The sequence below is a fragment of the Mchenga conophoros genome, linkage group LG19, assembly GCF_057382185.1.
Source record: "Mchenga conophoros isolate Kocher_MC1m ecotype Shallow Benthic linkage group LG19, M_conophoros_male_GT1.1, whole genome shotgun sequence".
Lineage (NCBI taxonomy): Eukaryota > Metazoa > Chordata > Actinopteri > Cichliformes > Cichlidae > Mchenga > Mchenga conophoros.
In genome coordinates, this window is record NC_140544.1 from 30,287,897 (window position 1) to 30,312,257 (window position 24,361).

Genomic DNA, 24,361 nt, shown 5'->3' on the forward strand with positions numbered 1-24,361 from the left:
CTGTTGGACGTGGATTAGAGGCACCTTAGGGGCTCAGTACTGGGCAATACTGCTTTCACAGGAGGGTTAAACATTTACAACCCCAAATAAAGTGTGTACCTGCTGCTTCTTGTGTCTTCAAATCATGAAAATATGCTCAATATAGTGGAAACTGTAAATTAAAAAAACCATAACACACTAGTTTATATTATAATTTAGTGCATCTTTAATTTTCATCATCATCCAATACAATGTCTGTGACTGAAACATCAGAAAATGATTGTTCTTTACATAAGAATCATACCTTTACACGTGGTAATGAAAAAACACACACATTATTTTCACATGCTTTCTGTCAAGGTAGTAGTTTACAGCATACAATCTGAAACACAGAGTAAGTAAATATACAGTTACAAGACACGCAGAGCAACAACAAAACAAAAGCAGAAAAATGGAATTAAAACTAAACTAATACCAGCATATCGAATGAGTTCCAAGAGGCTCAGGCTACGCTATGAATGAATACACATCTGTAAAACTTTATATACACCTACAAACTCAAAAAGCTCTTTAAATGTGTCGAGGCAGAATATATAAGTGAACACTACAAAAATCCACAAGAGCATTGCTGTGTGTTGTTTTCAGACAACAGATTCGTAACTCTTAAAATTGTGTGTGCGTGTGTCGGGGTGGGGGTACAAATTTCATCTACAGTTCACTTCACTAAGATACACTACAATAAATTATGATATAATACTGCCAAGTGACTAATTTCAAAAATCACCCATTCCTTCACCTGTACATTTCGCTACTTCAGCCTATAAGTAGGAAGACGTCTTGAACTCCTCCGGGACGTCGCTGTCCAGTTTACAGATTACCTTGTATATGGCTTTTTTCCATGACGGGTCTGAATCTTTAGTTGCGGAAATGGCGTTGTAAAACTCGTGCAAGGTAATCTCAGCAACCTCCAGAAACCTATCAGGGACCTGGAAGAGCAAAAGGAAGTGAAAGTAAGTCTAGTTAAAATCATACTTAGTGGAGAAATGCTCTTTGTGTAAAGCTGTGTTGCAAATGTGCCAAAGCGCCTGCCTTCAGATTTCTCAAAGTCAAAAACATAGCATGAAGAACTGCGGTGCAAACTCTTCAAACACTCAAACTGATGAGAGGCAGCTCTACTCTTTGTTCTCTGCACAAAATACAATAAATGTAATGCTTCAATAATTAACTTTAAATTAGGGGCCTCTTTGATTAGCTTTTTGTGTTTTCTTGAACCTTAACTAATTATAGGTAAGCCTTCTTCCCAGGGATTCTTCTCAGCTTACCTAAATAAAGCATTAGTATGAATTTCAATAGGAATATAGCAAGAAGCTGAAATTCGCTCGTATAAACCTTCAGACGAATAAAGATAATTGTGGATAAGTAAAGATTTGGAATGGTTATTGCTGGGGGCAAGAATATGGGACTGATAGGATCCACAAAAACACACCAACAAATAAAGGCTGGATGCAAGTGATACTGGGAGGAAAACTATCCAGCAGTGCAGCACTTGTTTCCCATCCATTGGCCGGTTAGCACAACAGTTGTTGGCATAAGTTATTTTTCTTTCCCCTCATCTCCTGACACAAAAGCATCCCTGGGAAAGGAATGTCTTGGTCCCAAGGTAAAGAAAACGGTCTCATCCCTTTCCCACCAACCGGCCTTCTCCCTCGGAATCCACAGCGTCTTTCTCAGCATTCCGCATCAGTAGCAATCTCTGTCTCGCTCAGGCGTACTGGTCCTCTAATCCCAAGTTGTTTTAGTGGGATTTTGCGGCTTCCTCTTCCCACAGTTTGATAAAGCATCACTCTGGAGTTTAGATAATGGCTGTAAAGGCTGGCCAGCCACAGGTGCAGTGTGACACACAGGTCAGCACACAGACATACATGACTGCAGCCACATGTTGGAGGTCCGACATGGTTACTAATAATAGTTGGTAAACAATGAGTCAGCCCTGGCACTTTAAATGAATTGCTTGACATACTGGGAAATACACATTTTAGTGATGAGTTTGGTGAGATTTGTATTACCCTTACATCTGTAATTACAATAACAAGGCTACAAGCAGCAACTAGTTATCTCAGCCTACTCTGTAAACAAGGGGAACGTCTAGCTTGACGAAAAGTAAAATAAAAATCAGCTAATACCTCTAAAATCACAAATGAGGTTAGGTAGATACATTCGTCACAGAAGAAGTTCAGAAGAAGTCATTTCAAGTGTTTCTTGGCCTTGTACGATATCCTCTTGGAGTTTCTGGAAACAACTGCGCAACATCAAGAAAATGCCTATTCCAGCATCCCAGTAAGCGATAACCTGAACAGTTTGTTAGACTGTCAACACTAATACGTTTTTGTTTTAAGCCTAGCATCTGCGCTCCTACAATGTTTTGGAACCCCTTATAATAGAAGTTTCGGAAACACTGCTGACACAGTTTTACTTTCAATCCTCTGATTGCATTTTAGTCAGGATGAGCAGAAAGCTGGGACTGTAAACAATAACACAGACGTGCGCGTTCACAGGACGAGAGCGCTGCTTCTTTTGACTAAAATACCTCCTCAGCGAAAGCATCAGCAAGATTTGTCAAACAATGCAAACTGGAAAACAAAAGGTCGGTGACTAACAGGTGACACTTACGTGAAAGTCGTTGGCTTTATTGTAGTGCATGTTCAGTGCCCGGAAGAGCTCCGAGTCCCTGCTAACTGAGATGTCTTTGATGTCGGTGACGCCGTCAACGATGGCCTGGCGGGCAAACTTCTCCATCTGGATGTAGTAGAACTCCCTGAAGTTACTGAACCACTTGATCAGCTGAGAGGTGATGCAGCGATTAAACTGGAGGTGGAGAGAAAAGACTTGTTTGACATAATGTAAATTAGACCAAGTTCACAGCAAGAGACTGCCCTGCGACTGAAGCTGCAAGCTGAGAAGAAATGCTCCAGCCAATGAGAGTAGCTCAGGGGAAAGTGGCTGTTTTGTTGCTAACTCTGACCTTTGTCCTCCTTGCTTGAGCAGACAAATAAATGCAGATTTCTTGAAATGGAATATATTATTTCAGAATTCAATTACAGAACTCAATAACGAATCTTGATGCTTTTTAATTAAAAAGGTCTGGTGTTTTGGCATTAGCAGCCATTTCCATTATTGACTAAAAAAATTAATTTAGTACCTGTAGGGCAAAATGTCACCTAATGGTCTATCACTAGACGGAACATTAATTGCTCCAATCTTTTCCCACCGATGTCCGGGATGAAAAAACATCTGTCGGGGCTCTGTGTTTCTAAACTCAGTCTTGACATTAGTCTTGTTTTTCTATCTTGTCATCCAGAAAGACAGAAAAAAAATGCCTAAGGGCTGGGCAGGCATCAAAGACGCTTCTTCTCTCTGGTGTGGTGGGTGAGAAAGCGGCGGCATAAGAGCAGAAGGAAGCTTCCCTCTCATTGACTCGGGCTGATAGGATGGAATCAGACATTGGGATTAGGCGCTCTTTTGTTCAGTGCCACTTCCCACCACAGGATTGTAAGCAAGGAGGAGACGTTTGCAGGGCTGCAGCGACAGCATCCTCCCCCCTGACCCCAGGGGTCAGAGCAGATAGAGAGGCATGGGGCCCGCACTGGCTCACAGATCCAGGAGACAAAATAGGAGAGGAGATGGGAGAGAAAGTTGAGAGGAAGCAAGGAAAGGCAGTGAGTATTAGTTTGTGAGGTAAAAAGATGGAAGAAGAGGAGCGTAGAGGCTAAATTAAAAATGCTAACACAAAGAAGGAAACAAGAGAAAGAACAAAAAGATGACATGAGACTGAAGCCAGAGCACACAGGATGTTGTGTTTAGGACGAGCTCACCACAGCCTGGTTGCTACCGCATAAGTCTCTTAATACCAACTCTCTGTTGACACTCAATAGCAGTGCCTTGCCTACAGAGTCCTTTGTCAGTCCATTTGCTGACTGGAGTGGCTTTTTTTAAAGAGAGAATACCCCCGTATCTCCCTCTGCCCCCAGGACATACTAGCAGCTCAGTGCCTTTGTTTTTTAAGCCCTCTGCGTTTTTGTTTCTCTCCTCCAACACACTGCTGATTGTTTCTGCCCCAAACACACACTGACAAGTAGATACCAGGAAGTTAAACACAGGGCAAACCTTCCATAAACTGTTCGACATGTTAACATATTTGTGTACGTGTACATATAAGAAAAATTACCTTGACATCAGGGAAGAAGGTTTTCAGCACGTTGGAGCTGGGGTAGCGGGTGTAGAAGAACATGAGCTTCGCCTTCTTCAGATGACTCGGGGTGAGGCCCTCCTGGATGTTCACGTTAATGTTAAGGAAAAAAACCCAACTGAGAACTATACAGCACAGCATACAGTCCCATGCAAAGTGATAGGAGACCAGAGTATTGTGTTGCCTCAATCTTCAGCTAAATTGAATTTCACTAAAGAACAGCTTGGCATTAACTAGCGAGTCAATAATGACCCTAACATGTGCTTATTGGCAAAACAGAATTACGAATTAGATTAGGGATTTTTAATTAGAGAGTGAAGCACTTCATGCCTGGCAGTTAAGACAGCTTGTTGTGAAATGTTTTGAAAAAAGGAGACGATTTTCTGATATAATTGAGTCGATTTAAAGGCGGCTTATGCTGCTGCGTGTTGTTTTTTCTTTTTTTTTACCCCATGAAAAGCCGCAAAAATGAAAAAAAAAAGATTTTAAACAGCTTAAAATAATAAAATACAATAATTTAATGCCGTAAAGGAGTAAACAGTTTAACATGTAACAACATTTCCTGTAATTAACACATTCATAATTAATAATTGAAATTTTCTTTCTAGGTTTTCGCCCCCCTCCCATGGCAATAAAGGTGCTCTGGATCATTTCCTCTGTAGTCCACCATTTCGCCTTCGGTCATAATATTTCCTTATCAGGTCACCGCACTACACATTTATTAGGGAATCCTACCTTTGAAATATGAAAGTTTGATAAAAGATTTATGTGGTATTGTTCAAAGAGAAGCAGAGCTCTTTACACTGTAAAGATAAAGCAACTCCTGACAGGATCCACACAGTATTCATCTCTAATGCCCCGACAAGACAATCACAACACTTGTGGGATTTTCGTTTGGTTTTTTTTAGGATTATTTACTTGTTAATGAGCAGCACAAAATTAAATTTCTTTCGTCTAAGGAAAAGAAAAATGAATATACACATTATTTTAATAGCATCAATCGCGCATGCTGATGACCTGAAAAATGCATATAGTTTTCAAACAATACCCATTTTTCTTCTTCCCATAAGAAAAAAACCCAAAACTTGATTTTCTTTGAGTTCCTGTGAGGTACAAATACTGTTATCTTACACTCAATTTCAATCATGTACGTTCTGACAAAGGTATCCAACAACAAATGCTCAAGACAAGAGCTCAAGTGTTATGGTTTGGAAGCACTTGTGGTTTCCACCAGCACTCAGATGTGACCTTTTAGATGCACCCCTATCACTCTGATGATGGAGAAATAGATCCTGCACCTTTTCAAGTCTGAAAAAACCACGCTTCCTGAAACAGAAACCGATGCTTTCTCTGCCTTTGAAAAATTGGCTTTTGTTCCTGGCAATTCTTATCAAAGCCTTGTATTCCTTTTTATTTGTCTTTTTCTAGACTTAAAGTCATTACTCTGCTCAGATTAAAGAAGATGCTATAATTTTCTATGGGGTTAGTGAGATCAAAGAAAAAATTCTCCTTGAAGTTTGTTACTGGAACTGCTCATGCTGCAATGAGCCTCAACCGAGCATTGTTCAAATGGAGAAGCTGAAATATGTGGGGTTTGTATAAAAGAGAAGGTAAATATGGTCTATATATATGAAATTATCAAACATAATCTGCGCTGCGAGAGTCAGGTTTTCGCTTCAAATTTTGTTTGTGCAGAAAAAAGAAAAGATAAAGAGGAAGTCTTAAATTAATACATTTGATATTGCTAGATGTTAAAAATGAACATCATAAAGGTGATTATGTTTATAGATACAGATGCCATTCTGACTCAGCTGTTAGCGAGTGAAAGGATATGTTTAGAGACATATACGGGTTTCTGTCGGCCATGCCCTGCAGTTCACCACACTCGATCTTGACGTGAGGGAGACACAGGTTGTCGACCGTCACCCCCCCAAGAGAGGAGGGACGAGCGTGATGGCCGAGGTGGCTGGATGTGACCTTGGATCTCATAGCAATGGTCTCCCAAGGCAGGTCGACTGAGTCTGGGGAGGTTCTGTCCATAGATGGGGGCAGGCAGGGGAGACCCCCGAAGTTGGAATGCGGCCCATATTTGAGAAGATGCTCGAGGATGTGGCTGTCGTGCAGAGGGGTACTGTAGCTGAATTGAAAGGGTGCCTGGTGCACAGGGTAGGGTCTCTTCACTGTAGGGGTGACGGAGCTCATAGGCGGCACCGCAGGCTTCCGTACCACCAGTGACAGCGCCTCGGTCTGGTCCTGTGGGCTGTGAGCCTCAGAGCTTTCGTAGTATTCTAACGACCGGGATTTTATCCCGACTCCCTCCGCCTGGGAGTGGTCGAGGGCAGAGCTGGCTTGCTGGCTCTTCCTCTCTGCACCTGTGCTAATTTGCATCTCTGGTGACGAGCAAATGCGCTGCTTAGGGGACAGGTCGAGCCCTTTGGAGGACACGTTCTTGAACACCCGGTCGACACAATCATTAACAGCTCTGGTGAGCTCCTGCTTCAGTGTTTCCTGTAGGTTCTGACTTTCTCTTTGCTGTACCAGATAATCGGCTACTTTAATACGGTCCTTACACTCTGCAGCCACCCTGTTATTTTTCCTCTCAAAGTCATCTTCAGCGCTTATGTAATGTGACTCTGTGCTTTCTTCCAGGATGTCACGCTCAACACCAACTTCGGTCTCATCTCTGTCATATTCGGCTTCTTCCTGGTGGTAAACTTGAAGAAACTTTTCCTGGAGGTGGCGCAGGAGACGCTGCATGCTGTGGAGCTGTTCTTTCAGCTTGTGGCACTCCTCATCCTTGGTGTTGCAGTTATCACTGCTGCTGCTTCCAGGCTTTCTGCTCACCTGCGCTGAGGCGCTGTGTTCCTGATGCTGAGGCAGCCTCTGCTTGCGTTTGTTCTCCCTGTAAGCTTCTCTGGCCTCTCTGGTGTCTCTCGCCTCATTTTCAGACCTCTCACTGTCTCCATGCTGCCTGCTGTTGGGAGAGCCAACCATGACTCTGATAATGTTCTCCACTCTGGCCCTCTTGGCCTGCAGATGATCGGACATTGCATGCTCTCCCTCTGGGCTGGCTCCTGTAGGGGCGTGACCACTGGGCGATGCAGCTTCGACAGTGCTGTCCTTTGAGGAGACACTGCTCTGGTCCTCCTGGCTGCAGTCAGCGACAGCAGAGCTGGAGAGGTAGAAAGGGCTTTCATCTAGTGCCCTCTTGCTGTGGATTGTCTTACGGAGGAGTTGGGAAATGATGGATCCGTTTGAGTACGAGGCCAGAGGCTCATCGTACATGTTTCGGTGGAAGCACGGCAGCATGACATCAGCTTTGTCGTCCTCTATGCAGCCTTCGCTCGAGCTGTGCATGCTTTGGTCAGGAAGACTGAGGTTCATGGTCTCTATTGGGCTTTACAGTACACACTGATGAATAAGATACGTAATACACAAGAATCTGAAAAGAGAGAAATTCAGACAATAAATTATAAATAATAACAACACCTCTTTACTGTCGTTAAATCCTGCGGGTGACCTTTTTTATATTAGCCTATGTGTTTATAAAAATACTTACCTAATACTTTTAAATGTTATTTTCTGGACACTGGGAAATTAAACATGCCTAGTAATGCTGTGGAATTATGACTATCTATCTATTATCTATTTATGTTTTCAATAGAATATATAAATGTGTGAAGAAAGCAGATAAATGAAAAGGTACAAAACATGTAATGCTTTAATTCGGTCTAAAACTTGATATTATAATTGTGATTGTGAAAGCAACTATATCACTATCACACCAACGGAAAAACAAGGAGACCGATGATATTTTCATATCTTCAGTTAAGGAAAAAACAACCACAACAACAACACCCATAAATGCTGAGCTTATATAAAGGAGCATATTCTTTTATATCCTTTCAGCTTTGGATTGTAATAATGGTTGACACAAAGGTTAAAAAAAATTGTGATAAAATCATGAAAGGTTACATTCAGGTCATGAGAGCAAAGCGCTATGCAAAAGAAAGAGCTCTGTCTATACATTATTCACAAGAGAAACTACTCTGAAAATGTCTTTCTCCTTCTGATTTCACTCTAAGTAATAACAAAGATCATCAGTGCCGGTGAAAACAAAAAAGCTCATGGGGTGGAGACTGGCTTTAGCCACGTTTTGTCATAAAATACACAAATTAATCAAATCAATTTAAAAAAATGTGAATAGGGATAAAAACCAAATTGATGGTTTCAAGGAGAGCAGGTTGAACTTTAAATGTTCAAGTCAGGAAGTCCCACCTGTGTCTGTTTCTTGGTTTTTATATGTGTTCACTACAGTGTGGCAAATTAAATAAATACATAAATGAATAAATAAAAATAAAAATTACACTAAAAAAAATCTTAGGAGTAATTTCTGTATTTCCTTTACTCGCAACAATTTTTTACAGCTTCTGCAATATAATGTAGCTGCAGTCCAACTGCTTGCTGGGCAAATTGTAATTTCGCTAATGCGCACTGCGTAAAAAAGGAGCATGCACTTGCAGTTTAGATTCATTTTAAAATTTCAAATTCATTTAGATAAATCTATAACAGATTAGAGTACTGACGGGTTGTCTATAGCCTTTTTAATAAACATAACACCCACAAGAAAACACTCGTGAAACATTCTCTAGACAATAAATAAACACTCAATTAGTCGATCAAGACCTTCAATATTAAAACCATAAAACACGCATTTATTAGCTGTAATGTGTGTGAAAGAGTGACTATTATTAAGCTTATTAAATTATTTTTTTTAAAAACCCCACTAAACTTGAAGAAAAGTGAGCTGCAGGCATGCGTTTTCACACTTGTAGGGTAGTGCAGCTAAACCACGGTTCGCAGACGGAGTGAGCGGCGGTGATGGGACCTTACCTGTTGCGCTGCGTCGCTGGTGTCGAGCTGCTGGCCTGCGCAGACTGTGAGTTGGATAGGAGAGTGCAGGAGAGTCGATGCGATGAGAAGGAAACTGAGCTGGGGCGTGGCCACATGAAAGCAAAGATAGTCCAGTCAACCCCACTCAAAAAAAAAGGCCCTGCAAAGGAGGAACCACAGCAGTAATGTTGTGTAGTTTTCACTTCTCTTTATGCTTTTAAAATACTGTTTCGTGGCGTTGAGGAAACATTTATTTTCAAGTTTAACAGCAGCGATGCCCTCTGAGTAAAACATCGTTCTTTTTGTGTGGTTTGTGCACACATATTTAAGATGTTGATATTTTTGAAGTCAGTCTTTCACTTTGTTTCACTACTTGAATATTTTTAGGTGGTGTTATGTCACAATATTGTTTGCCAAACTGTGATAGTGTTGCACTTATATTCATAACTTTAAAGTGTTCAGACATATATCCAAACAAGCTCGATGTATGAATAAGTGGCCTTTATTGGCCTATTACAGGTCAGTATGCTTTCATTTTTGCCCTTTTTGTACTGATTTAAAAACGTTTTTCATTACAGAACATAATTCAAAACAGAAGAGAAGAAAAAGTACTTTAGGTAATATAGAAATGTTGTTATTGTATAGTTTGCCGAGCAGAACGGACTTCTTTTGTTTACAGTACTCTGCAACACCTATAGCAGGGCAGGTCTGAGCATCACAGCTTAGCAGATGATGATGAGACACTGCTCCAGTGTTAGCGTTCATAAAAAATGAAATACATTTTCCCCTAAAAATATCAGATTTTTTTCATTCTAAAATCAAAGTGTTTGTTGTTTGGTATCTGTGTTATTAATATTATTATTATTAGTAGTAGTAGTAGTGATGTGCAGTGAAAGCACTTGAGCTGGTTACACAACACCCCCACCCTTTACATCCAAATGTTTTATTTCATCATTATGTTTAATTACAGTGCAGGTTGTGGCAAGTTTAAAGACCCAGACGTAGTCTGATTTTTCTATTTTTTTTTTAAAGTGGATCACCTACCCGATGAGCTTGTGAAGAAAGCAGAGGATGATGACTGTGCAGGGACATTTCTTTACCAGCTGTCAAGGAATGAATTTGCTCAGAGAAACTTTCACACTCACGGAGCAATATTAGAAGCCAGCTTACTCCTGCTATGAAAGTAACAGGGCCTAAAGGTAAGTTTTAAGAATCAGTGCTGGTTAATTGAGTAGACTACTTCATTTTCTTATTTTCGTGTTGCATTGACAGGATCGGTCAAGATATGGCACACAGACTGTATGTGATCACAGCGCATAGTACAAGGGAGGCACAACCTCTTTCAGCTCTAAGATATCAGGATATAATGAAAAAAAAAAAACATCTGGTGCTCGTCAGATAAGTACAACCTCAGGTCAATGACAAATGACATATTAGACCACGTCATTATTTATCTGACACAAATTAAGGCAAAATACAGAGGCAGTGTGTGAAAAGCCTTATTGCTTCCACAGGAATTAACTGGGTAAGTAGCAGCCGGTGCTGCTTATCAAATGCATTTGATTAATTGATCATCAGCAAGTGTGAGCACCTATATAAAAGAAGAGGTTTTGGTAAAGTGCAGTTATGGAGCAGTCAGATCTAGTAACACTATGCCGTAGAGGAAAGCATCAAACATCACTATATCCCATCATTCATAAACTTGTTGAACCCCTTTGGTAGACATAATGGGTAATCATTTTCTATTACGTCTTGTGGTTTGTTCAAATGCAGTTTTGGAAACCTGAGACAATCTGTCATGTTCTTTTTAAAGAAAAGAGGCCTTGTTCAGTGTTTTTTACGCCATTAATTTTAACATTTAGCATGCTAACTGAGGGCTGTAGTATCTGAAATGTAGCTCTTGGGTTATTTGCAGTTTCTCTGACCTTTGCACAAAATAACCTTGGGAAAGATAAGTGGGTATCTTCAGCGTTTTCCACTTGGAAACACTCTTTCTCACTGCAGAATGGATGAACTTCAGATTGTTTGGAAATGACCTCATAACCTTTGCATTTGGTTAGTCACACCTAGATGCTAACTGAATGCATGCAGTAAGGATGTACTTAGCTTTTCACATGCTACTTTTGCATTTTAGCTGAATTTTTTGTCAAATAAATAATAACACAGTCTAAAAAGAAATGCTTTGTTGTTCATCTGAGGCTGTGTTTACCTAATTTTGAGACCTGATAAGGGCCAGATGTTTTTTGATTATGCACTGATATGTAAAACTGTCTCATTTCAGAAGAAATCTCTAGAGAGGAAGTGTTGTGAGGAGCACTAGAAGACGAAGGCTGGAAGATTAAAAAGTACTTCAATGGTTTTGTCCATTGCAGTAATTGAGTTTACTTACCTTCACTGAAATAAATCTAAGGGTTTTGACAATTAGTTTGCTGCAAAGACTCTGTATTGATATTATATTGAATGTGTTGAATTTGAGGCTTTAGTAGAATCTCGCCACGTTTTTGGCTACAGGAGGTGAAGTTTAGGGTCTTTTTGAATCGACTGAGCCTGATGGGCTTCTGCTACAGCTGCTGATCATCTCAGAAAAGGTACAGAGAGTATCTAGCCAACATAAAGGAAACACGGGTCTATCCATGTTGCTTTCCACCTACCTTCAGATATGCCAGTGAAGCATCGCAAATTACAAGCATTTTCAAGCTTGACGATACTTACCTTTTCACCTAGCATCCTCACATATATCATCATCTGTAAGAATAAGATAAGTTCTATGTGAAGAAAATTTAATGCAACTTAATAATTATATTCTAATTTAATCAATTATGTTGATTCTAATTTAATCAATTATGTTTATTAAATTAGGTCATTTTGATTCCTTTTTTTTCTTTAAATAACATGGATGCTTCAGTTATATCTGTTTGCATGTCAAACAATGCAGTGAAAAATGCAAATACTTTCATAAATCCTTTGAAATAATGTTCAGATAGAGATAAAAAAAAGTTGACAGTGCAAAGCTCTGACACTGGGGACCTAAATTCAACCCCAGAGTTTGCCGTAATCTGATAACTACATAACTGTATATTTTTAATATACGGTTAACATATTATTTTAATGTGTCATTTGGAGAAGGCAGTTATGCTATACTGCTGTTTAATGGTAAACATGACAGTTAAAAATAAAATATTGATCTTATGATAACATTGTGTACATAGTTATACACTCACTTTAAGTACATATACTCACATTTTAGGTGTCAAATTAATAAATAATCATAGTCAATAATTTGACTGATGGGCTTTAAATTCTCGTTTGTTTCCATTTTTATACATACTGCATCAATATTCTTATTGTAACTTATTTTGGCCATGATATCAGACTATTGAAAACCTGGTATCACATAAACTCTTATGCAGTTACTACTGCAAGTCACACTACAGTCACTGTGAGTTTAATCACTGACTAGTCACCCATGTAATGCCAAAAAAAAGAAACTCCACTGAAAGCTTTTTTCAAACAGAATGGGCCTAAAACGACGGTGAATCTGTTACAAGTAAACTAAAACTGTGGCAAATAGATGTCAAACATGATGCAGGCCTTTATAAATGAACATAAGCCTCAACCTCTTAATTTTTTATTTTTACTAAATAAATTACCACATTTGTCTTTAAATCTAAACGTCGTTAAAATCTTGAGGATAAAGAAGAAAACAGGAGAAGAACAGTGAAAAAGTTTAATATTTTAGGTTAACTACAGATTTAAATATTTAACCAAAAAAATAATTATCTCATTACGTTTTTTTAAAGCTCACCAAGATAAGCTTTGTCAGGTGAAACCCTAAATTATCTGTACCTTACCTTAATTTATTCAGTTCTATATTACTATTTCCGCGTTTACGTTGATACTTGTTGGCTGCCTGCGGGTGTATTCATGGGTGTACTGTGCGTACACAGTTGGGGGAGTAAAGGCTCGGGGGGGCAGTATGGACTCCCCTACTCCCCCTCCAGTAGGAGCAGTTGGTTTATCCCATAGTACTTCCTCAGTTGTTGCGCGTGCCTAGCTTAGCTGGTCTGTGTGACCGGAGTTTCCCTTCCACTGACGGGCTGCTGTCACACACACACACACGTACCATGTTTTCCCATTCCCGGTGTCTCACCAGGAATTTTGGCCGATCCCTCTCTGCCATCCGCCAGGTAGGCCGCAACCTCATAAAATGTTGTCTTTGCCATTCACAAGGGAATTGTATCCTGCGGCAATCTCTTCCGTTCATCTCTACCAGAGCTAACGTTAGCATTAGCCGGCTAGTTGCTATAGGCCAAGGAGAGGCCGTAACATTGTAAGCCAAGGACAGTATGACACTTCCGCTCACAAGTACTTGCTGCAGCTTAAAGTTGGAAACCGTACCTTCTGGATGTGTTTGATTTTGCCTTTTGACATACGTGTAGGAGGCTTGTGGTTTAGGCAGAGAGTAGTTGATCTATGTTCATGCAAAATCATTAAAAATGATTTCCACAGAATATGCTAGCTGTAAGCTAATTGTATGGATAACATAGCTAGCTGTCATTTTTCCGAGGTCATGTCAGAAAAGTAAGAGTCTGGTAGTGTAGCTTTCTGTGGCTATGTTAAAAAACTTTCAGTTAATCAAGACAGGTCCAGTTAATATAGACTGTCAGGTTGTTAGTGGGATTAGTAGTAAATAATTAAGCGTTAATGCAGCCAAGAATCCCCATGCTGAACACTCGGTCCAGCTGTCGTTCACTTCATTTTATTGATCATGTCAAAGGTCATCTTACGTCAGTGTGTGGAAGTGACTTTTGACCGCCAGCTTTCTCCAAAACAATTTATTTAAAATTAAAACTGTGGGTACTGTTTAACTTGATGGTGGATATTTGTGCATTTCCAAAGGTTGCAGATGTTTTGTAATGATTGACTTTGTCTTTTTACAGGGGAATAATGTGTTAGCTCGTCGGGCTGCAGCAGGTATGTATACTTACTGGTCAAACATGTTCATCCCTTCTCTAGAGAAGTTCTTTACATGGTTATCTTGTCATTCCTCGAACAGCTCTGTCAGCTAGCAACTCTGTCATCATCAACAGCAACAATGTGTAAGTGCATACACTCTCTAGAGACTGTCTGAGCTACAGTCAGAATATGAGGACACTTTTACAAGAAATATGTGATAATGAGCTGAGTGTTATTCTATTCTTAGCTGGTAAAGTTTAATATAAATTCCATTTATCAGTGTCTCTTTACTTTTTTTTTTTAATTATTCAATAAACACTGCATGCTTCATGCATATGTTTCTTGTCTGATTGTTTTTTTTTTTCTTCCTCCCTTTTATGTTTAGAAAACATAATCCCCGATCCAGTGTCTTCCAAATTCAGTACTTCAGAACATCTGTAGCCTACAGTAAGTATTAACTTGATTTTGTGAGGGCTGTTTAGCATTTAACATATTAGAACAGTGGACAGGGGAGCTGTGGACAGAAAACGGGGGAAGACGCGCAGTAAATGTCTTCAAGGGAAGTCGAAACTTGGGCTTATAGGTTATCTGGTCAACCCAGTGATCTAAACTGGCGCCTCAGCATTAACATATTTTAATGTTTCATTTTTACTCTTGTCTAACTGTCACTAAAGCACTTTCACAATACATTGAAATGAATGTCCTTTTACTCGTCTTTGCCCTTCAGGAGATGAAGTTGTCACAGTTAAGACCCCGGCATTTGCGGAATCTGTCACAGAGGGGGATGTGAGGTGGGAGAAAGGTAATGCTTTTAATTCCTAAACATAAACTCATTGTTTCTACTATAGACATTGGCAAGATTGTTACAATGTTTTCTCCTTACAGCTGTTGGAGACACTGTCTCTGAGGATGAGGTGGTGTGTGAAATTGAGACCGATAAGGTAAAACTAAATAAATGTTAAACTAATTCAATATGTTTTTTTACTGCTGGTGGTTGTTGGACTTTGAGGGCTAGGATATATTTCCTAACTTTACAATCTGTTTTGTATTTACCTATTCAATACAAAAATGTAAGATTGCAATCAAAAGGTGGTTTTTAAATACATTAATTCTTAATTTCACATGTTTTAATTTGGCACGGTTCACCTCGCAAAGGTAGACTGTGTGATATTGGGTTAATATCCTGGAACTTTGTGTATTTCTTTATATATTTTAAGCATTTTTACTGCTTTTCCATGTTATTAGACATCAGTGCAGGTTCCCTCTCCTGCCTCTGGAGTGATCGAGGAGCTTTTGGTCCCAGATGGAGGGAAGGTTGAAGGAGGAACTCCACTTTTTAAGCTTCGAAAAGGAGGTCTGTGGATTTTTGTAAAAATTTTTTTTTTTTAATTGATTAAACACACTCTAAAGACTGGGTTGTCATAACTGTTCATATCTCCATCTTTTAGCTGGTGCTCCTAAAGCTGCAGAAACTCCAAAAGCCGAAGCTCCAGCTGCTGCAGCCCCTCCACCGCCTTCTGCTGCCCCTCCACCCCCTCCCCCTTCATCCGTGGGCCCAATTCCCACAGCCATGCCCCCTGTGCCACCTGTGCCAGCACATGCTCTGGACAGCAAACCAGGTTAGTTGCCATCAGACAGACGGTCTGTGTCATGTGAGAACTGTTTTGCTTGACAGCTGCGTTCTTGACCTCCAGCTTACTTGATTAAACGTTGTTTGGTGCTCTTTCAGCAGTTGTAGACTGTATACTGATGTCCTTTTGCCTCATCAATTCTCACAGTTTCAGCCATCAAGCCCACCCCTGCTCCAACTGCACCAGTGGCACAAGCAGAGGGAGGGGCCAAAGCAGCCAGGACAGAGAGCAGGGTAAAGTGCAAAACATGACATTTAGGTGTATTTGAAAATTTCAGAGTTGTTTGATTTGAAGTAGTGTAGAGATGAAAAATATGCAACATAATTCTGTGTGTATTTGTGTTTTTTTTTAGGTTAAGATGAACCGCATGAGACTGAGAATTGCCCAGAGACTGAAGGAAGCCCAAAACACCTGCGCTATGTTGACTACGTTTAATGAGGTCGACATGAGGTAGGAAATTCGAAATTAACTGACCTACATTATTAAACGCTCTGTGCTATTTTAGATAATCAATGTGAAGTGTTCCTTGTTACATGAACACACACAAATGGAAATTTCTAAAGAAAAAAACGACAGACTTTGCAAAGTTTATGAGCCAAACTCTGCAACTGTGCAAACGTGTATTTGTTTGTGGTATTTTGTGTATGTAGTATACATACTGTATCACCGTTAAAAGCCAAAGCAACACTTTCACAAATGGTTATAGATTGGAATCTGTCCAGCAGGAAAAGCTTTTTGAAACCCAATATCCTCTTAAACACTGGAATGTAAATATTTGGTCGTAATTCCATCTAAAACAAAGATAAGAATTGTTAAAACAGGTTTTATTAATTTACAAGGAAATGTTATTGTCTGCACTTGCCCCCTGTGCTGAAGAGGACACTTTGAGGATTTCTTTTCCCCGCAAATGTGTGGTGTCAGCTTTCAGCTATTCAGGGTTTTCTATGTATCCTAATTAGATTGACATCGACGGTCTGGAGGAAGACTTCCCAGGCTAGGGCTCATCTGGAGCCGAAGGAGCTAGTCAGAACAGGAGGCTGGAGCATCTGCAGGGGCCCACAGAGACCTGCGCTCTGAGTGGAAGAGCTGCCTCAACCGATATGGGCTTTTATGACAGCCCAATAAGATTTACAGGCTCTAGAAAGTGAAGATTTTTATCGCTTCTTCTCTCCTTTCTCGGAGAGTCTGTGTCTTGGGAGGGGCTAATTACGTTAGCGGCGAAACCCTAGAGCTTCAACAGGGTTAGATACAGGAAAACAAACAATTAAGAGATACAAGAGGAAAAATGACCAATAGTGAAACAATTAGCAGGCCCAAAGCTTTTTTCTTTTTTTTTTTCACTACTATCAGAGCCAACATTCTTTTATAGCCATCAAAAAGCCATGTGTTAAACTTCAGAAGATACAGTACTTAAAACTCTTAAATAAATACAATAGTGGTGCACTTTGTAGTAGAAACTTGCACAACGGACAATTAAACGCTGCTCTTGTTTGTCAGCATGAGAAATAGGTTGTCATACTTTATTAAATTGTAGCTCAAAGCTTGCTAACCATTGGTTCAAAGATGCTGCCTGGCACAGCTCTCTCTGTGTCTCAGGAATTTAGACACAGTCAAGTTAGACCAAGACAACCAGAGTAGTTCTGCAGTATTTTGATCTACTAACTGAACTCTGTCAGCGTTAACTGAGCTATAACCACTTAACCAGAAGAATCCTCAAACGTGGTCTGCACAGACACGTAGACGCTATCCTTCAAAATTCATAACTCTGCTGGTGCTAGAATGGCCAACATGAGCCACACTAAACAAGCTAGCTATTTAAATTATATTGTATAAAACCATGTCGTTTAAATGGCCTTTAAAATCTTATGCTAAATTTGTACAGACAATGTTTATTCATGTTCCTTTTAAATGTGCTCAAGTTTGGAGTTTGTTTTTACTGTTAGACTAGTCAGGTAGTGTTTTTCTTCTTTTTTTATCACTTTGTAAATTAGTCAGCAGGAATAATTTCGTGCCTTACTAGCATGAGTCATGGATTGTCTGCTGCTAAATACTAGTGAAATCCTCAGAAAACCATTAACTTAAAAAAATAAAACTACTAAAAAAACTAAAACTACTACTAATCAAGTCAATCAGGGATTGTAATACCATAGAAATGATGGCATTTCTAAGTAGAATATATATATATATATATATATATATATATATGGCCATTACATTATATTTTTGGTTATGCACCACCTTTTTGTTTTTAAAGAAATCAAGTTTTTTATAAATATTTTACATCTTTTCATTCATATTTAATGTGAATATATATATTCAAATACTGAGATCTTGTTAGACTGCACCAGTTAGAATTCCCTCCTTTTTTGGATTCCATCAAATCCAGTGTCTGTAGGCTTGAACTCTGCTTAATCCCCAAGTTGATGATTTTTTTGTTTTTTTCCACAGCAACATCACAGAGATGAGGAAGACTTACAAAGATGCTTTCCTGAAAAAGCATAACATGAAGTTGGGCTTCATGTCTGCATTTGTGAAGGCTGCTGCCTACGCTCTTTCTGACCAACCTGCTGTTAATGCCGGTATAGATCAACCTCAAAAGAATGAGAACCCTTACTTGGTGGTATCAGTTTCGCACCACTGCTTTGCATGTTTGGTATCAAGTCATAGCAAGTATGTGCGGTGAAGAAAAAGATTTAAGTTTCAGTATCTTTCATTGCCCAACCACAAAACCGACTCTAACTTATTTACTGCTCCTAGACCACCCTGACCTATTTAGATAGACCTCAGTGAAACATGGGTGGTCTATATTTCTGCCCTATCTATAATTGTCTGTGGGTTTTTCTTGCCATGAGTTTTTACTTGCATGTAAGTGAAAATGGTACATAAGAAAGGGAACTTTTGGTTGCATGTAGTAGTGGAGATTCATAATTTAAATCTGCATGTAGATTTTCAGTAAGTCTTTCTTGTTTTGTGTTTCCAGTAATTGATGACACAACCAAAGAGATTGTGTACAGGGACTATGTTGATATCAGTGTGGCTGTGGCTACACCAAAGGTAAGACGAGTGAATTTTATGGTCGAGCTCATTGTGAGTGCTTGATGGCTCGTTTCTGAAATCTGACTCACGTGACTTTTTCTTTCAGGGTTTGGTGGTTCCTGTAATACGAAATGTCGAGGGAATGAACTTTGCTGATATCGAGAATGCCATCAATTTGTTGGGAGAAAAGGTAAGATTGTGAAACATTAAAAATTTTGTTATAGTTTGTTCCTTTTTTCTGTTTCTTTTCTAAAGTTTTATTGTTTTACATTGTTTTATTTACTGTTATATTGTTTTTATATTCCCATTTTCTGTGTTGTAAAGCACTTTGTGATTTTTATCTGTGAAAAGCGCTATATAAATAAATTTTACTTACTTACTTAAATCCTTGTTGGTAAAGAGTTTCTATCCATGCGTTTCCTCATTATATAAATTATGCGTTCTTAGGCCCGTAAGAATGAGCTGGCTGTCGAGGACATGGATGGAGGAACTTTCACCATCAGCAATGGTGGCGTGTTTGGGTCTCTGTTCGGCACCCCTATAATCAACCCACCGCAGTCTGCTATATTAGGCATGCATGGCATCTTTGACAGACCCGTTGCAGTCGGTGGAAAGGTTTGTGCTCTCATTATTAAAAAGAATCATGCATGACAGAATCACTATTTAATGAAAATGTGCTGATAAATCTCTTTGAAAGGGTACAGCTTGGTTTATTTATGAATCAGGTTTAACCTTTGTGCACATATCTCACTAACATGCATTGGTCTCCAACTTGTCTGGGGAGAAACTTCACATTTAACTTAATATGTACAAACAATAGTTTTTTTTTTATATACCGGTACATAAAAATCACTGTAGTGCATACACATTGTGTCAGTAGTTATCTGCTGAATAATATGGTGCTCCACGGTCTGAGTATAGAGTGGCCTGGGGGGGGGGGGTTTAATTACCCTTTGTACAGACTTCCTGTTCTCAGTCGTGCCCCCTGCTTACCAAACACCCAGCCAGCAGGAGAGCCACTGAGGAATAGTAGAGGGCCAGCAGCAGCTTCTGGTCCAGGTTATTCTTCCTCAGGACAAGGAGGAAGTGCAGCTGCTGCTGGTCCGCCTTTACCAGGGCATTTGTGTTGTGGGTCCAGGTGAGATCGACTGAGATGGTGATGCTCAGAAACCTGAAACCTTAAGTTGGAAAAAGGATCCCACCTGTTCTACATTTATAACATTTATAAATGTTTTTGGTGTTTTACTGCCAAAACTCAAATATAGTTTTGAAACATACAAATATGAGAATGTAAATACATTAGAAAAGTGGGAAATAGGAATGATTCACATTATGAAGACTGTCCATTGTTTTGTTTTTGTTTTTTTTTTCACATGTACAGTAGAGTGACACTGATCGGGCATAACATTATGACCACCTGCCTAATTTTGTGTTGGCACCCCTTTTGCTGCCAGAACAGCCCTCATCCTTTGAGGCATGGACTCCACTATACCCTTCTCCAAAGTGTCTGGCACCTAGATATCAGCAACTTTAAGTCCTGTAAGTTGTCAGATGGGGCCTCCATGGGTCTGACTTGTTTGTCCAGGATGTCTCACACATGCACGATTGACTTGAGATCTGGGGAATCCATTTTTGCTCCGTGGCAGGGTGCGTTATCCTGCTGAAACAGGCCGCAGCCATCAGGGATGACTGTTTCAATGAAAGGCTGAACATGGTCTGGAGCAATGTTTAGATAGGTGGAATGTGTCAAAGTAACATCCACATGTATGACAGGACCCAAGGTTTCCAGCAGAAAATTGTCCAAAGCATCACACTGCCTCTGCCAGTTCCCATAGTGCATGCTGTTGTCAGGTGTTTTCACAGGATAAGCAACCAGGCCACCTTTTTCCATTGCTCTGTGGTCCAGTTCTGAGGGTCACATGCCCACTGTTGGCGCTCTTATGTTGTTAACAGAGGTCAGCATGGGCACCTTGATGGTCTCCAGCTATGCAGCCCCATATTCAACAAACTGCGATTGCAACAAGCTCAACGTCAAAAAGAGTAAAGGTCGCTCTCGAGTAGGACTGCACGATTAATCGTTAGAAAATCGCGATCTCGATTCATACTTATGTGCGATCTCATTTCAAAAAGACGACGATTGTACCGCTTTTTGATCCGGGATGTAATCTGCATGAAAACAAGCGCTCACTCTTCCTGCTCAACAAATGACAAGGGCGGAGCCTTATACCACGTGATGCAGAAGCTGTGCTGTGTGATGCTAAAATTAGCAGGGAAAACCAACGGAGAGCACGTCAGGGATGACGAGAAAGTGACAGTTTTTATGTTCAGTCTCAACTGTTACGAAGTTGATGTGCAGTTAATAAGTGCAATAAATATTTATATTGGAGAAAAAAATCGTGAGAGAATCGTGATCTCAATTCTAAGCCAAAAAATCGTGATTCTCATTTTATGCAAAATCGTGCAGCCCTACTCTCGAGGATGCCGCTGTTCACATTTTGGACCCGAGAAGACACATTCGGTAAAAGACGCCATCTACGTCCACTGTAAATGGCTGTCACCGAAAAGAGGTGGTGGGTAACAACACCAACTGCCAGCCATCTAAAGTGTGCTCTTGAGATCCCTTCCCACGGTCCTCAAACCCCATTCACATCTTGCGTTAGGTGACCTCAATAGGCCACATGATGGGGTGGGGCAAGGTCTGATAGTGGTTTCACCTGAAACCTTCGGTGGTATAACCCACACCTTTTTTTTAACACTTTGGCTCACATGATTTATAGTGGGTCAACAACCACCTCCTAAGAGACGACCCCCACTAGGGTTTAGTACCTGGGCCTCTCTGGCTTTTGGTTTTTCATTTTAAAAAGTTAAAAAGAAGTTTGCTGAACTTCTTTAAGCGCTTACCATGACCTGGATGACTGAGAACCTACACAGACAGCTCGTCTGCCCAAACAGGCCAGCCTTCGTTTCTCATGTGCATCAGTGAGACTTGGCAGCCCATGACCCTGATCGCTGATTCACCACTATTCCCTCCTTGTATCACTTTTGATTGATAGTGACCACTGCAGACCGGGGATACCCCACCAGAGCTGCAGTTTTGGAGATTCTGTGTTGTCAAGGCATCACAATTTTCCTGCTTCTAACACATCAACTTTGAGGACACAATGTTTACTTGCTCACTAATATATCACAGCTTAACAGGTGCCATGCTGAAGAGATAATCAGTGTTATTCACGTCACCTGTGATTGGTCATAATGCTGTACCTGATCAGTGTATATCATTATGACTCCTCTCTCTTTTTTATTAAACAAATTTTTATGTACAATATTATCAAGTAAGTTAAGTTAAGTCTTCACTTTCTTCATCATTATCGTTTGGTTGTGTCTTGTAGGTGGAAATCCGTCCAATGATGTATGTTGCCCTGACGTACGATCATCGGCTGATTGATGGAAGAGAGGCTGTCACTTTCCTGCGCAAGATCAAGTCCGTGGTGGAGGACCCCAGGGTGCTGCTCCTTGACATGTAAACCTCTGTGAACTCCAGGCCCAAACAAACAAACCACCCACACAAATAGTGGCTGTACTCATCTGACGAACATTACTACATGTAATTTTGTAATGTGTTGTTGTATTGGTTAACTACAGGGGGAAAAAAAGAAGACAACACTTGGGTTGTGCAATGGACATTTGCAAAACTAGCAGTGATAAAGGGTTTTGTGCTGCTGTGGAGAATTGTTGGGGTCTGGGGTTTCTGGTGCTGGTCTATAGATCAAAAAAAGAAAGAAAATTGTCATACTGATGTGCGCCATATGTCGTTTTCTACATAGGACTGAAAGATTTTCAACTTATTGTGAGACGAATGGCAGACACAGTTAAAACTCCATAGATTAATTTTATTGTTTTAGCAGAGAGAAAAACAAAGAGCACATATTGGGCTAGAAACCAAGAAAAGCTGTTCTAAAATCTCCAAAGTGATGAAGTCCTCAGAGAATTTACGCCACCTGCTCAGAATAAAAAAAAACCGTCTCGTTTTGCTGTGTAAGAAAAACTATTTAAGAAAAAAAAACATTTTAAACAATAAAAGCTGAATTACTCGACTGTAGTCCTTGTCTGGGTTTGTTTTATTCCTTCCAGATTAACCACAAGGAATAGATGGCTTAGAAAGTAGCTGATTGACGTGTTTCAAATGAGGGGTGGATATGTTGCTTTGTAACATGAATGACAAAAATATGGGATGTAATCCAGCCCAGTGGATGGTTGCAGAGAGAAAAATGTTTGAAATGTCCACTGCAATTTACACCAGAAAACATGGCTGCAAGTGCTTCAGAACCGATTGCTTTGCATAGGTTTTGGTCAGAAATGCCAGATGTCTGATTCATTGTTAGCTTGAAGGCGGCCTTACTTACAAATTACCCGTGACCTGCCTTAGTACGCACAAAGGTCTGTAGGCCAAAGCGCCATGCTGACACACTGCTTTGAGTTATGACAGTAGTGTTCCTTTGTAATGGCACATTGTGTATTTTTTATTTTATTAACCTTTATTTAACCAGGAAGATCCCATTGAGATTAAAAACCTCTTTTTCAAGGGAGACCTGGCCAAGATAGGCAGCAGCAGATGTCTCACAGTTACAGAAATTATTCAAACACAGGCAGCAACATCACACATAAGTGAAAGAATACAAATAAAATAAAATAAATAAAATTCAAAAACAAAAAAAGTCAGTTAAAATGACAATCAATAAAAAGCTTGTTAGAAAAAACTAAAATCCATTTAAGATAGTAAAAAAAAAAAATACCCCAAAAATTCAAAGCAGACATTCAACAAGGAGACATGCTGCTGCCATCTTGGACTGTGGACATGCAAAATGTATGCATGTATCCAGGCAGAAAGAATCCTGAATAACTGCAGTTATTTTTCTGAAGACATCTCAAGCTCTTAATGTGTTTTGTTGATTTAATGTGAACTTTTTAAGAATCCAGTTGTAATTCTACTAAAAGAAAGTGGGAGATGTTGGCAAAGGATTTTGAAGTTGGAGCTGCCAGGCAGTAGGAGGAGAGACCAGAGAGAAGATTCATTGATGCAGTGGAGGAGCACATGAGAAGGACTTGTGTGACAGAAGAGAATGAGCTGCTGTGTTGACCCCTAAAGGCACCGGCTAGAGGAAAAATGCAGAGTAGTTTTAAATTTCTGACCCATTTGAGATCAAGTTGCACTTCATGTGACTCATGTGGGGGCGATACCATCTGTTGTAAATAACTTGTTTATCCTAGTTTCTGAACATACACTCACTGGCCACTTTATTAGGTACAACTTGCTAAGAATGGGTTGAACCACCTTTCAACTTAAGAACTGGCTTAATTCCCCATGACATAGATTCAGCAAGATGCTGGAAACATTTCCCAGAGACTTTGGTCCATACTGCCACGATAACATCACAGGGCTGCTGCATATTCATTGGCTGCACACCCATGACACAAGTCTTTCATTCCACTACATCATAAATGTGATCTATTGGACTGAGATCTGGTAACTGTGGAGGCCACTGTGGATACTCAAACTAGCCCCCGTGTCACCAATAACTGCACCATGTTCAAAGTCACTTAACCCACCTTTATTTTCCCA

The 24,361-nt window shown here is 40.0% G+C and overlaps 2 protein-coding genes across 4 annotated transcripts; one reads left to right on the top strand and one right to left on the bottom strand.

Annotated features, from left to right (window-relative positions):
• Window positions 1–203: 203 nt before the first annotated feature.
• Window positions 204–9,268, bottom strand: prox2 (prospero homeobox 2). 3 transcript variants are annotated; one of them, XM_085257081.1, is made up of 6 exons: window positions 9,119–9,268; window positions 6,065–7,667; window positions 4,205–4,318; window positions 2,650–2,844; window positions 858–965; window positions 204–361 (listed from the first exon to the last, which is right to left on the bottom strand). In XM_085257081.1, the coding sequence occupies exons 2-6, from the start codon at window positions 7,607–7,609 to the stop codon at window positions 335–337; spliced, it is 1,989 nt and encodes a 662-aa protein (XP_085113207.1). In that variant the 5' UTR covers window positions 7,610–7,667; window positions 9,119–9,268; the 3' UTR covers window positions 204–334. The 3 variants fall into 3 exon arrangements, with proteins under 3 accessions (XP_085113207.1, XP_085113206.1, XP_085113205.1); XM_085257080.1 differs by having other exon boundaries at window positions 206–361; window positions 776–965; XM_085257079.1 differs by having other exon boundaries at window positions 206–965.
• Window positions 9,269–13,146: 3,878 nt separating this feature from the next.
• Window positions 13,147–22,840, top strand: dlst (dihydrolipoamide S-succinyltransferase). Its single transcript, XM_085256776.1, has 15 exons — window positions 13,147–13,305; window positions 14,059–14,092; window positions 14,175–14,217; window positions 14,460–14,521; window positions 14,802–14,876; window positions 14,960–15,015; window positions 15,320–15,428; window positions 15,523–15,693; window positions 15,853–15,938; window positions 16,058–16,155; window positions 18,154–18,284; window positions 18,686–18,759; window positions 18,848–18,931; window positions 19,189–19,356; window positions 22,131–22,840. Exons 1-15 carry the CDS (start codon window positions 13,243–13,245, stop codon window positions 22,263–22,265), a joined length of 1,389 nt encoding a protein of 462 aa, XP_085112902.1. The 5' UTR covers window positions 13,147–13,242; the 3' UTR covers window positions 22,266–22,840.
• The last annotated feature ends 1,521 nt before the right edge of the window (window positions 22,841–24,361 follow it).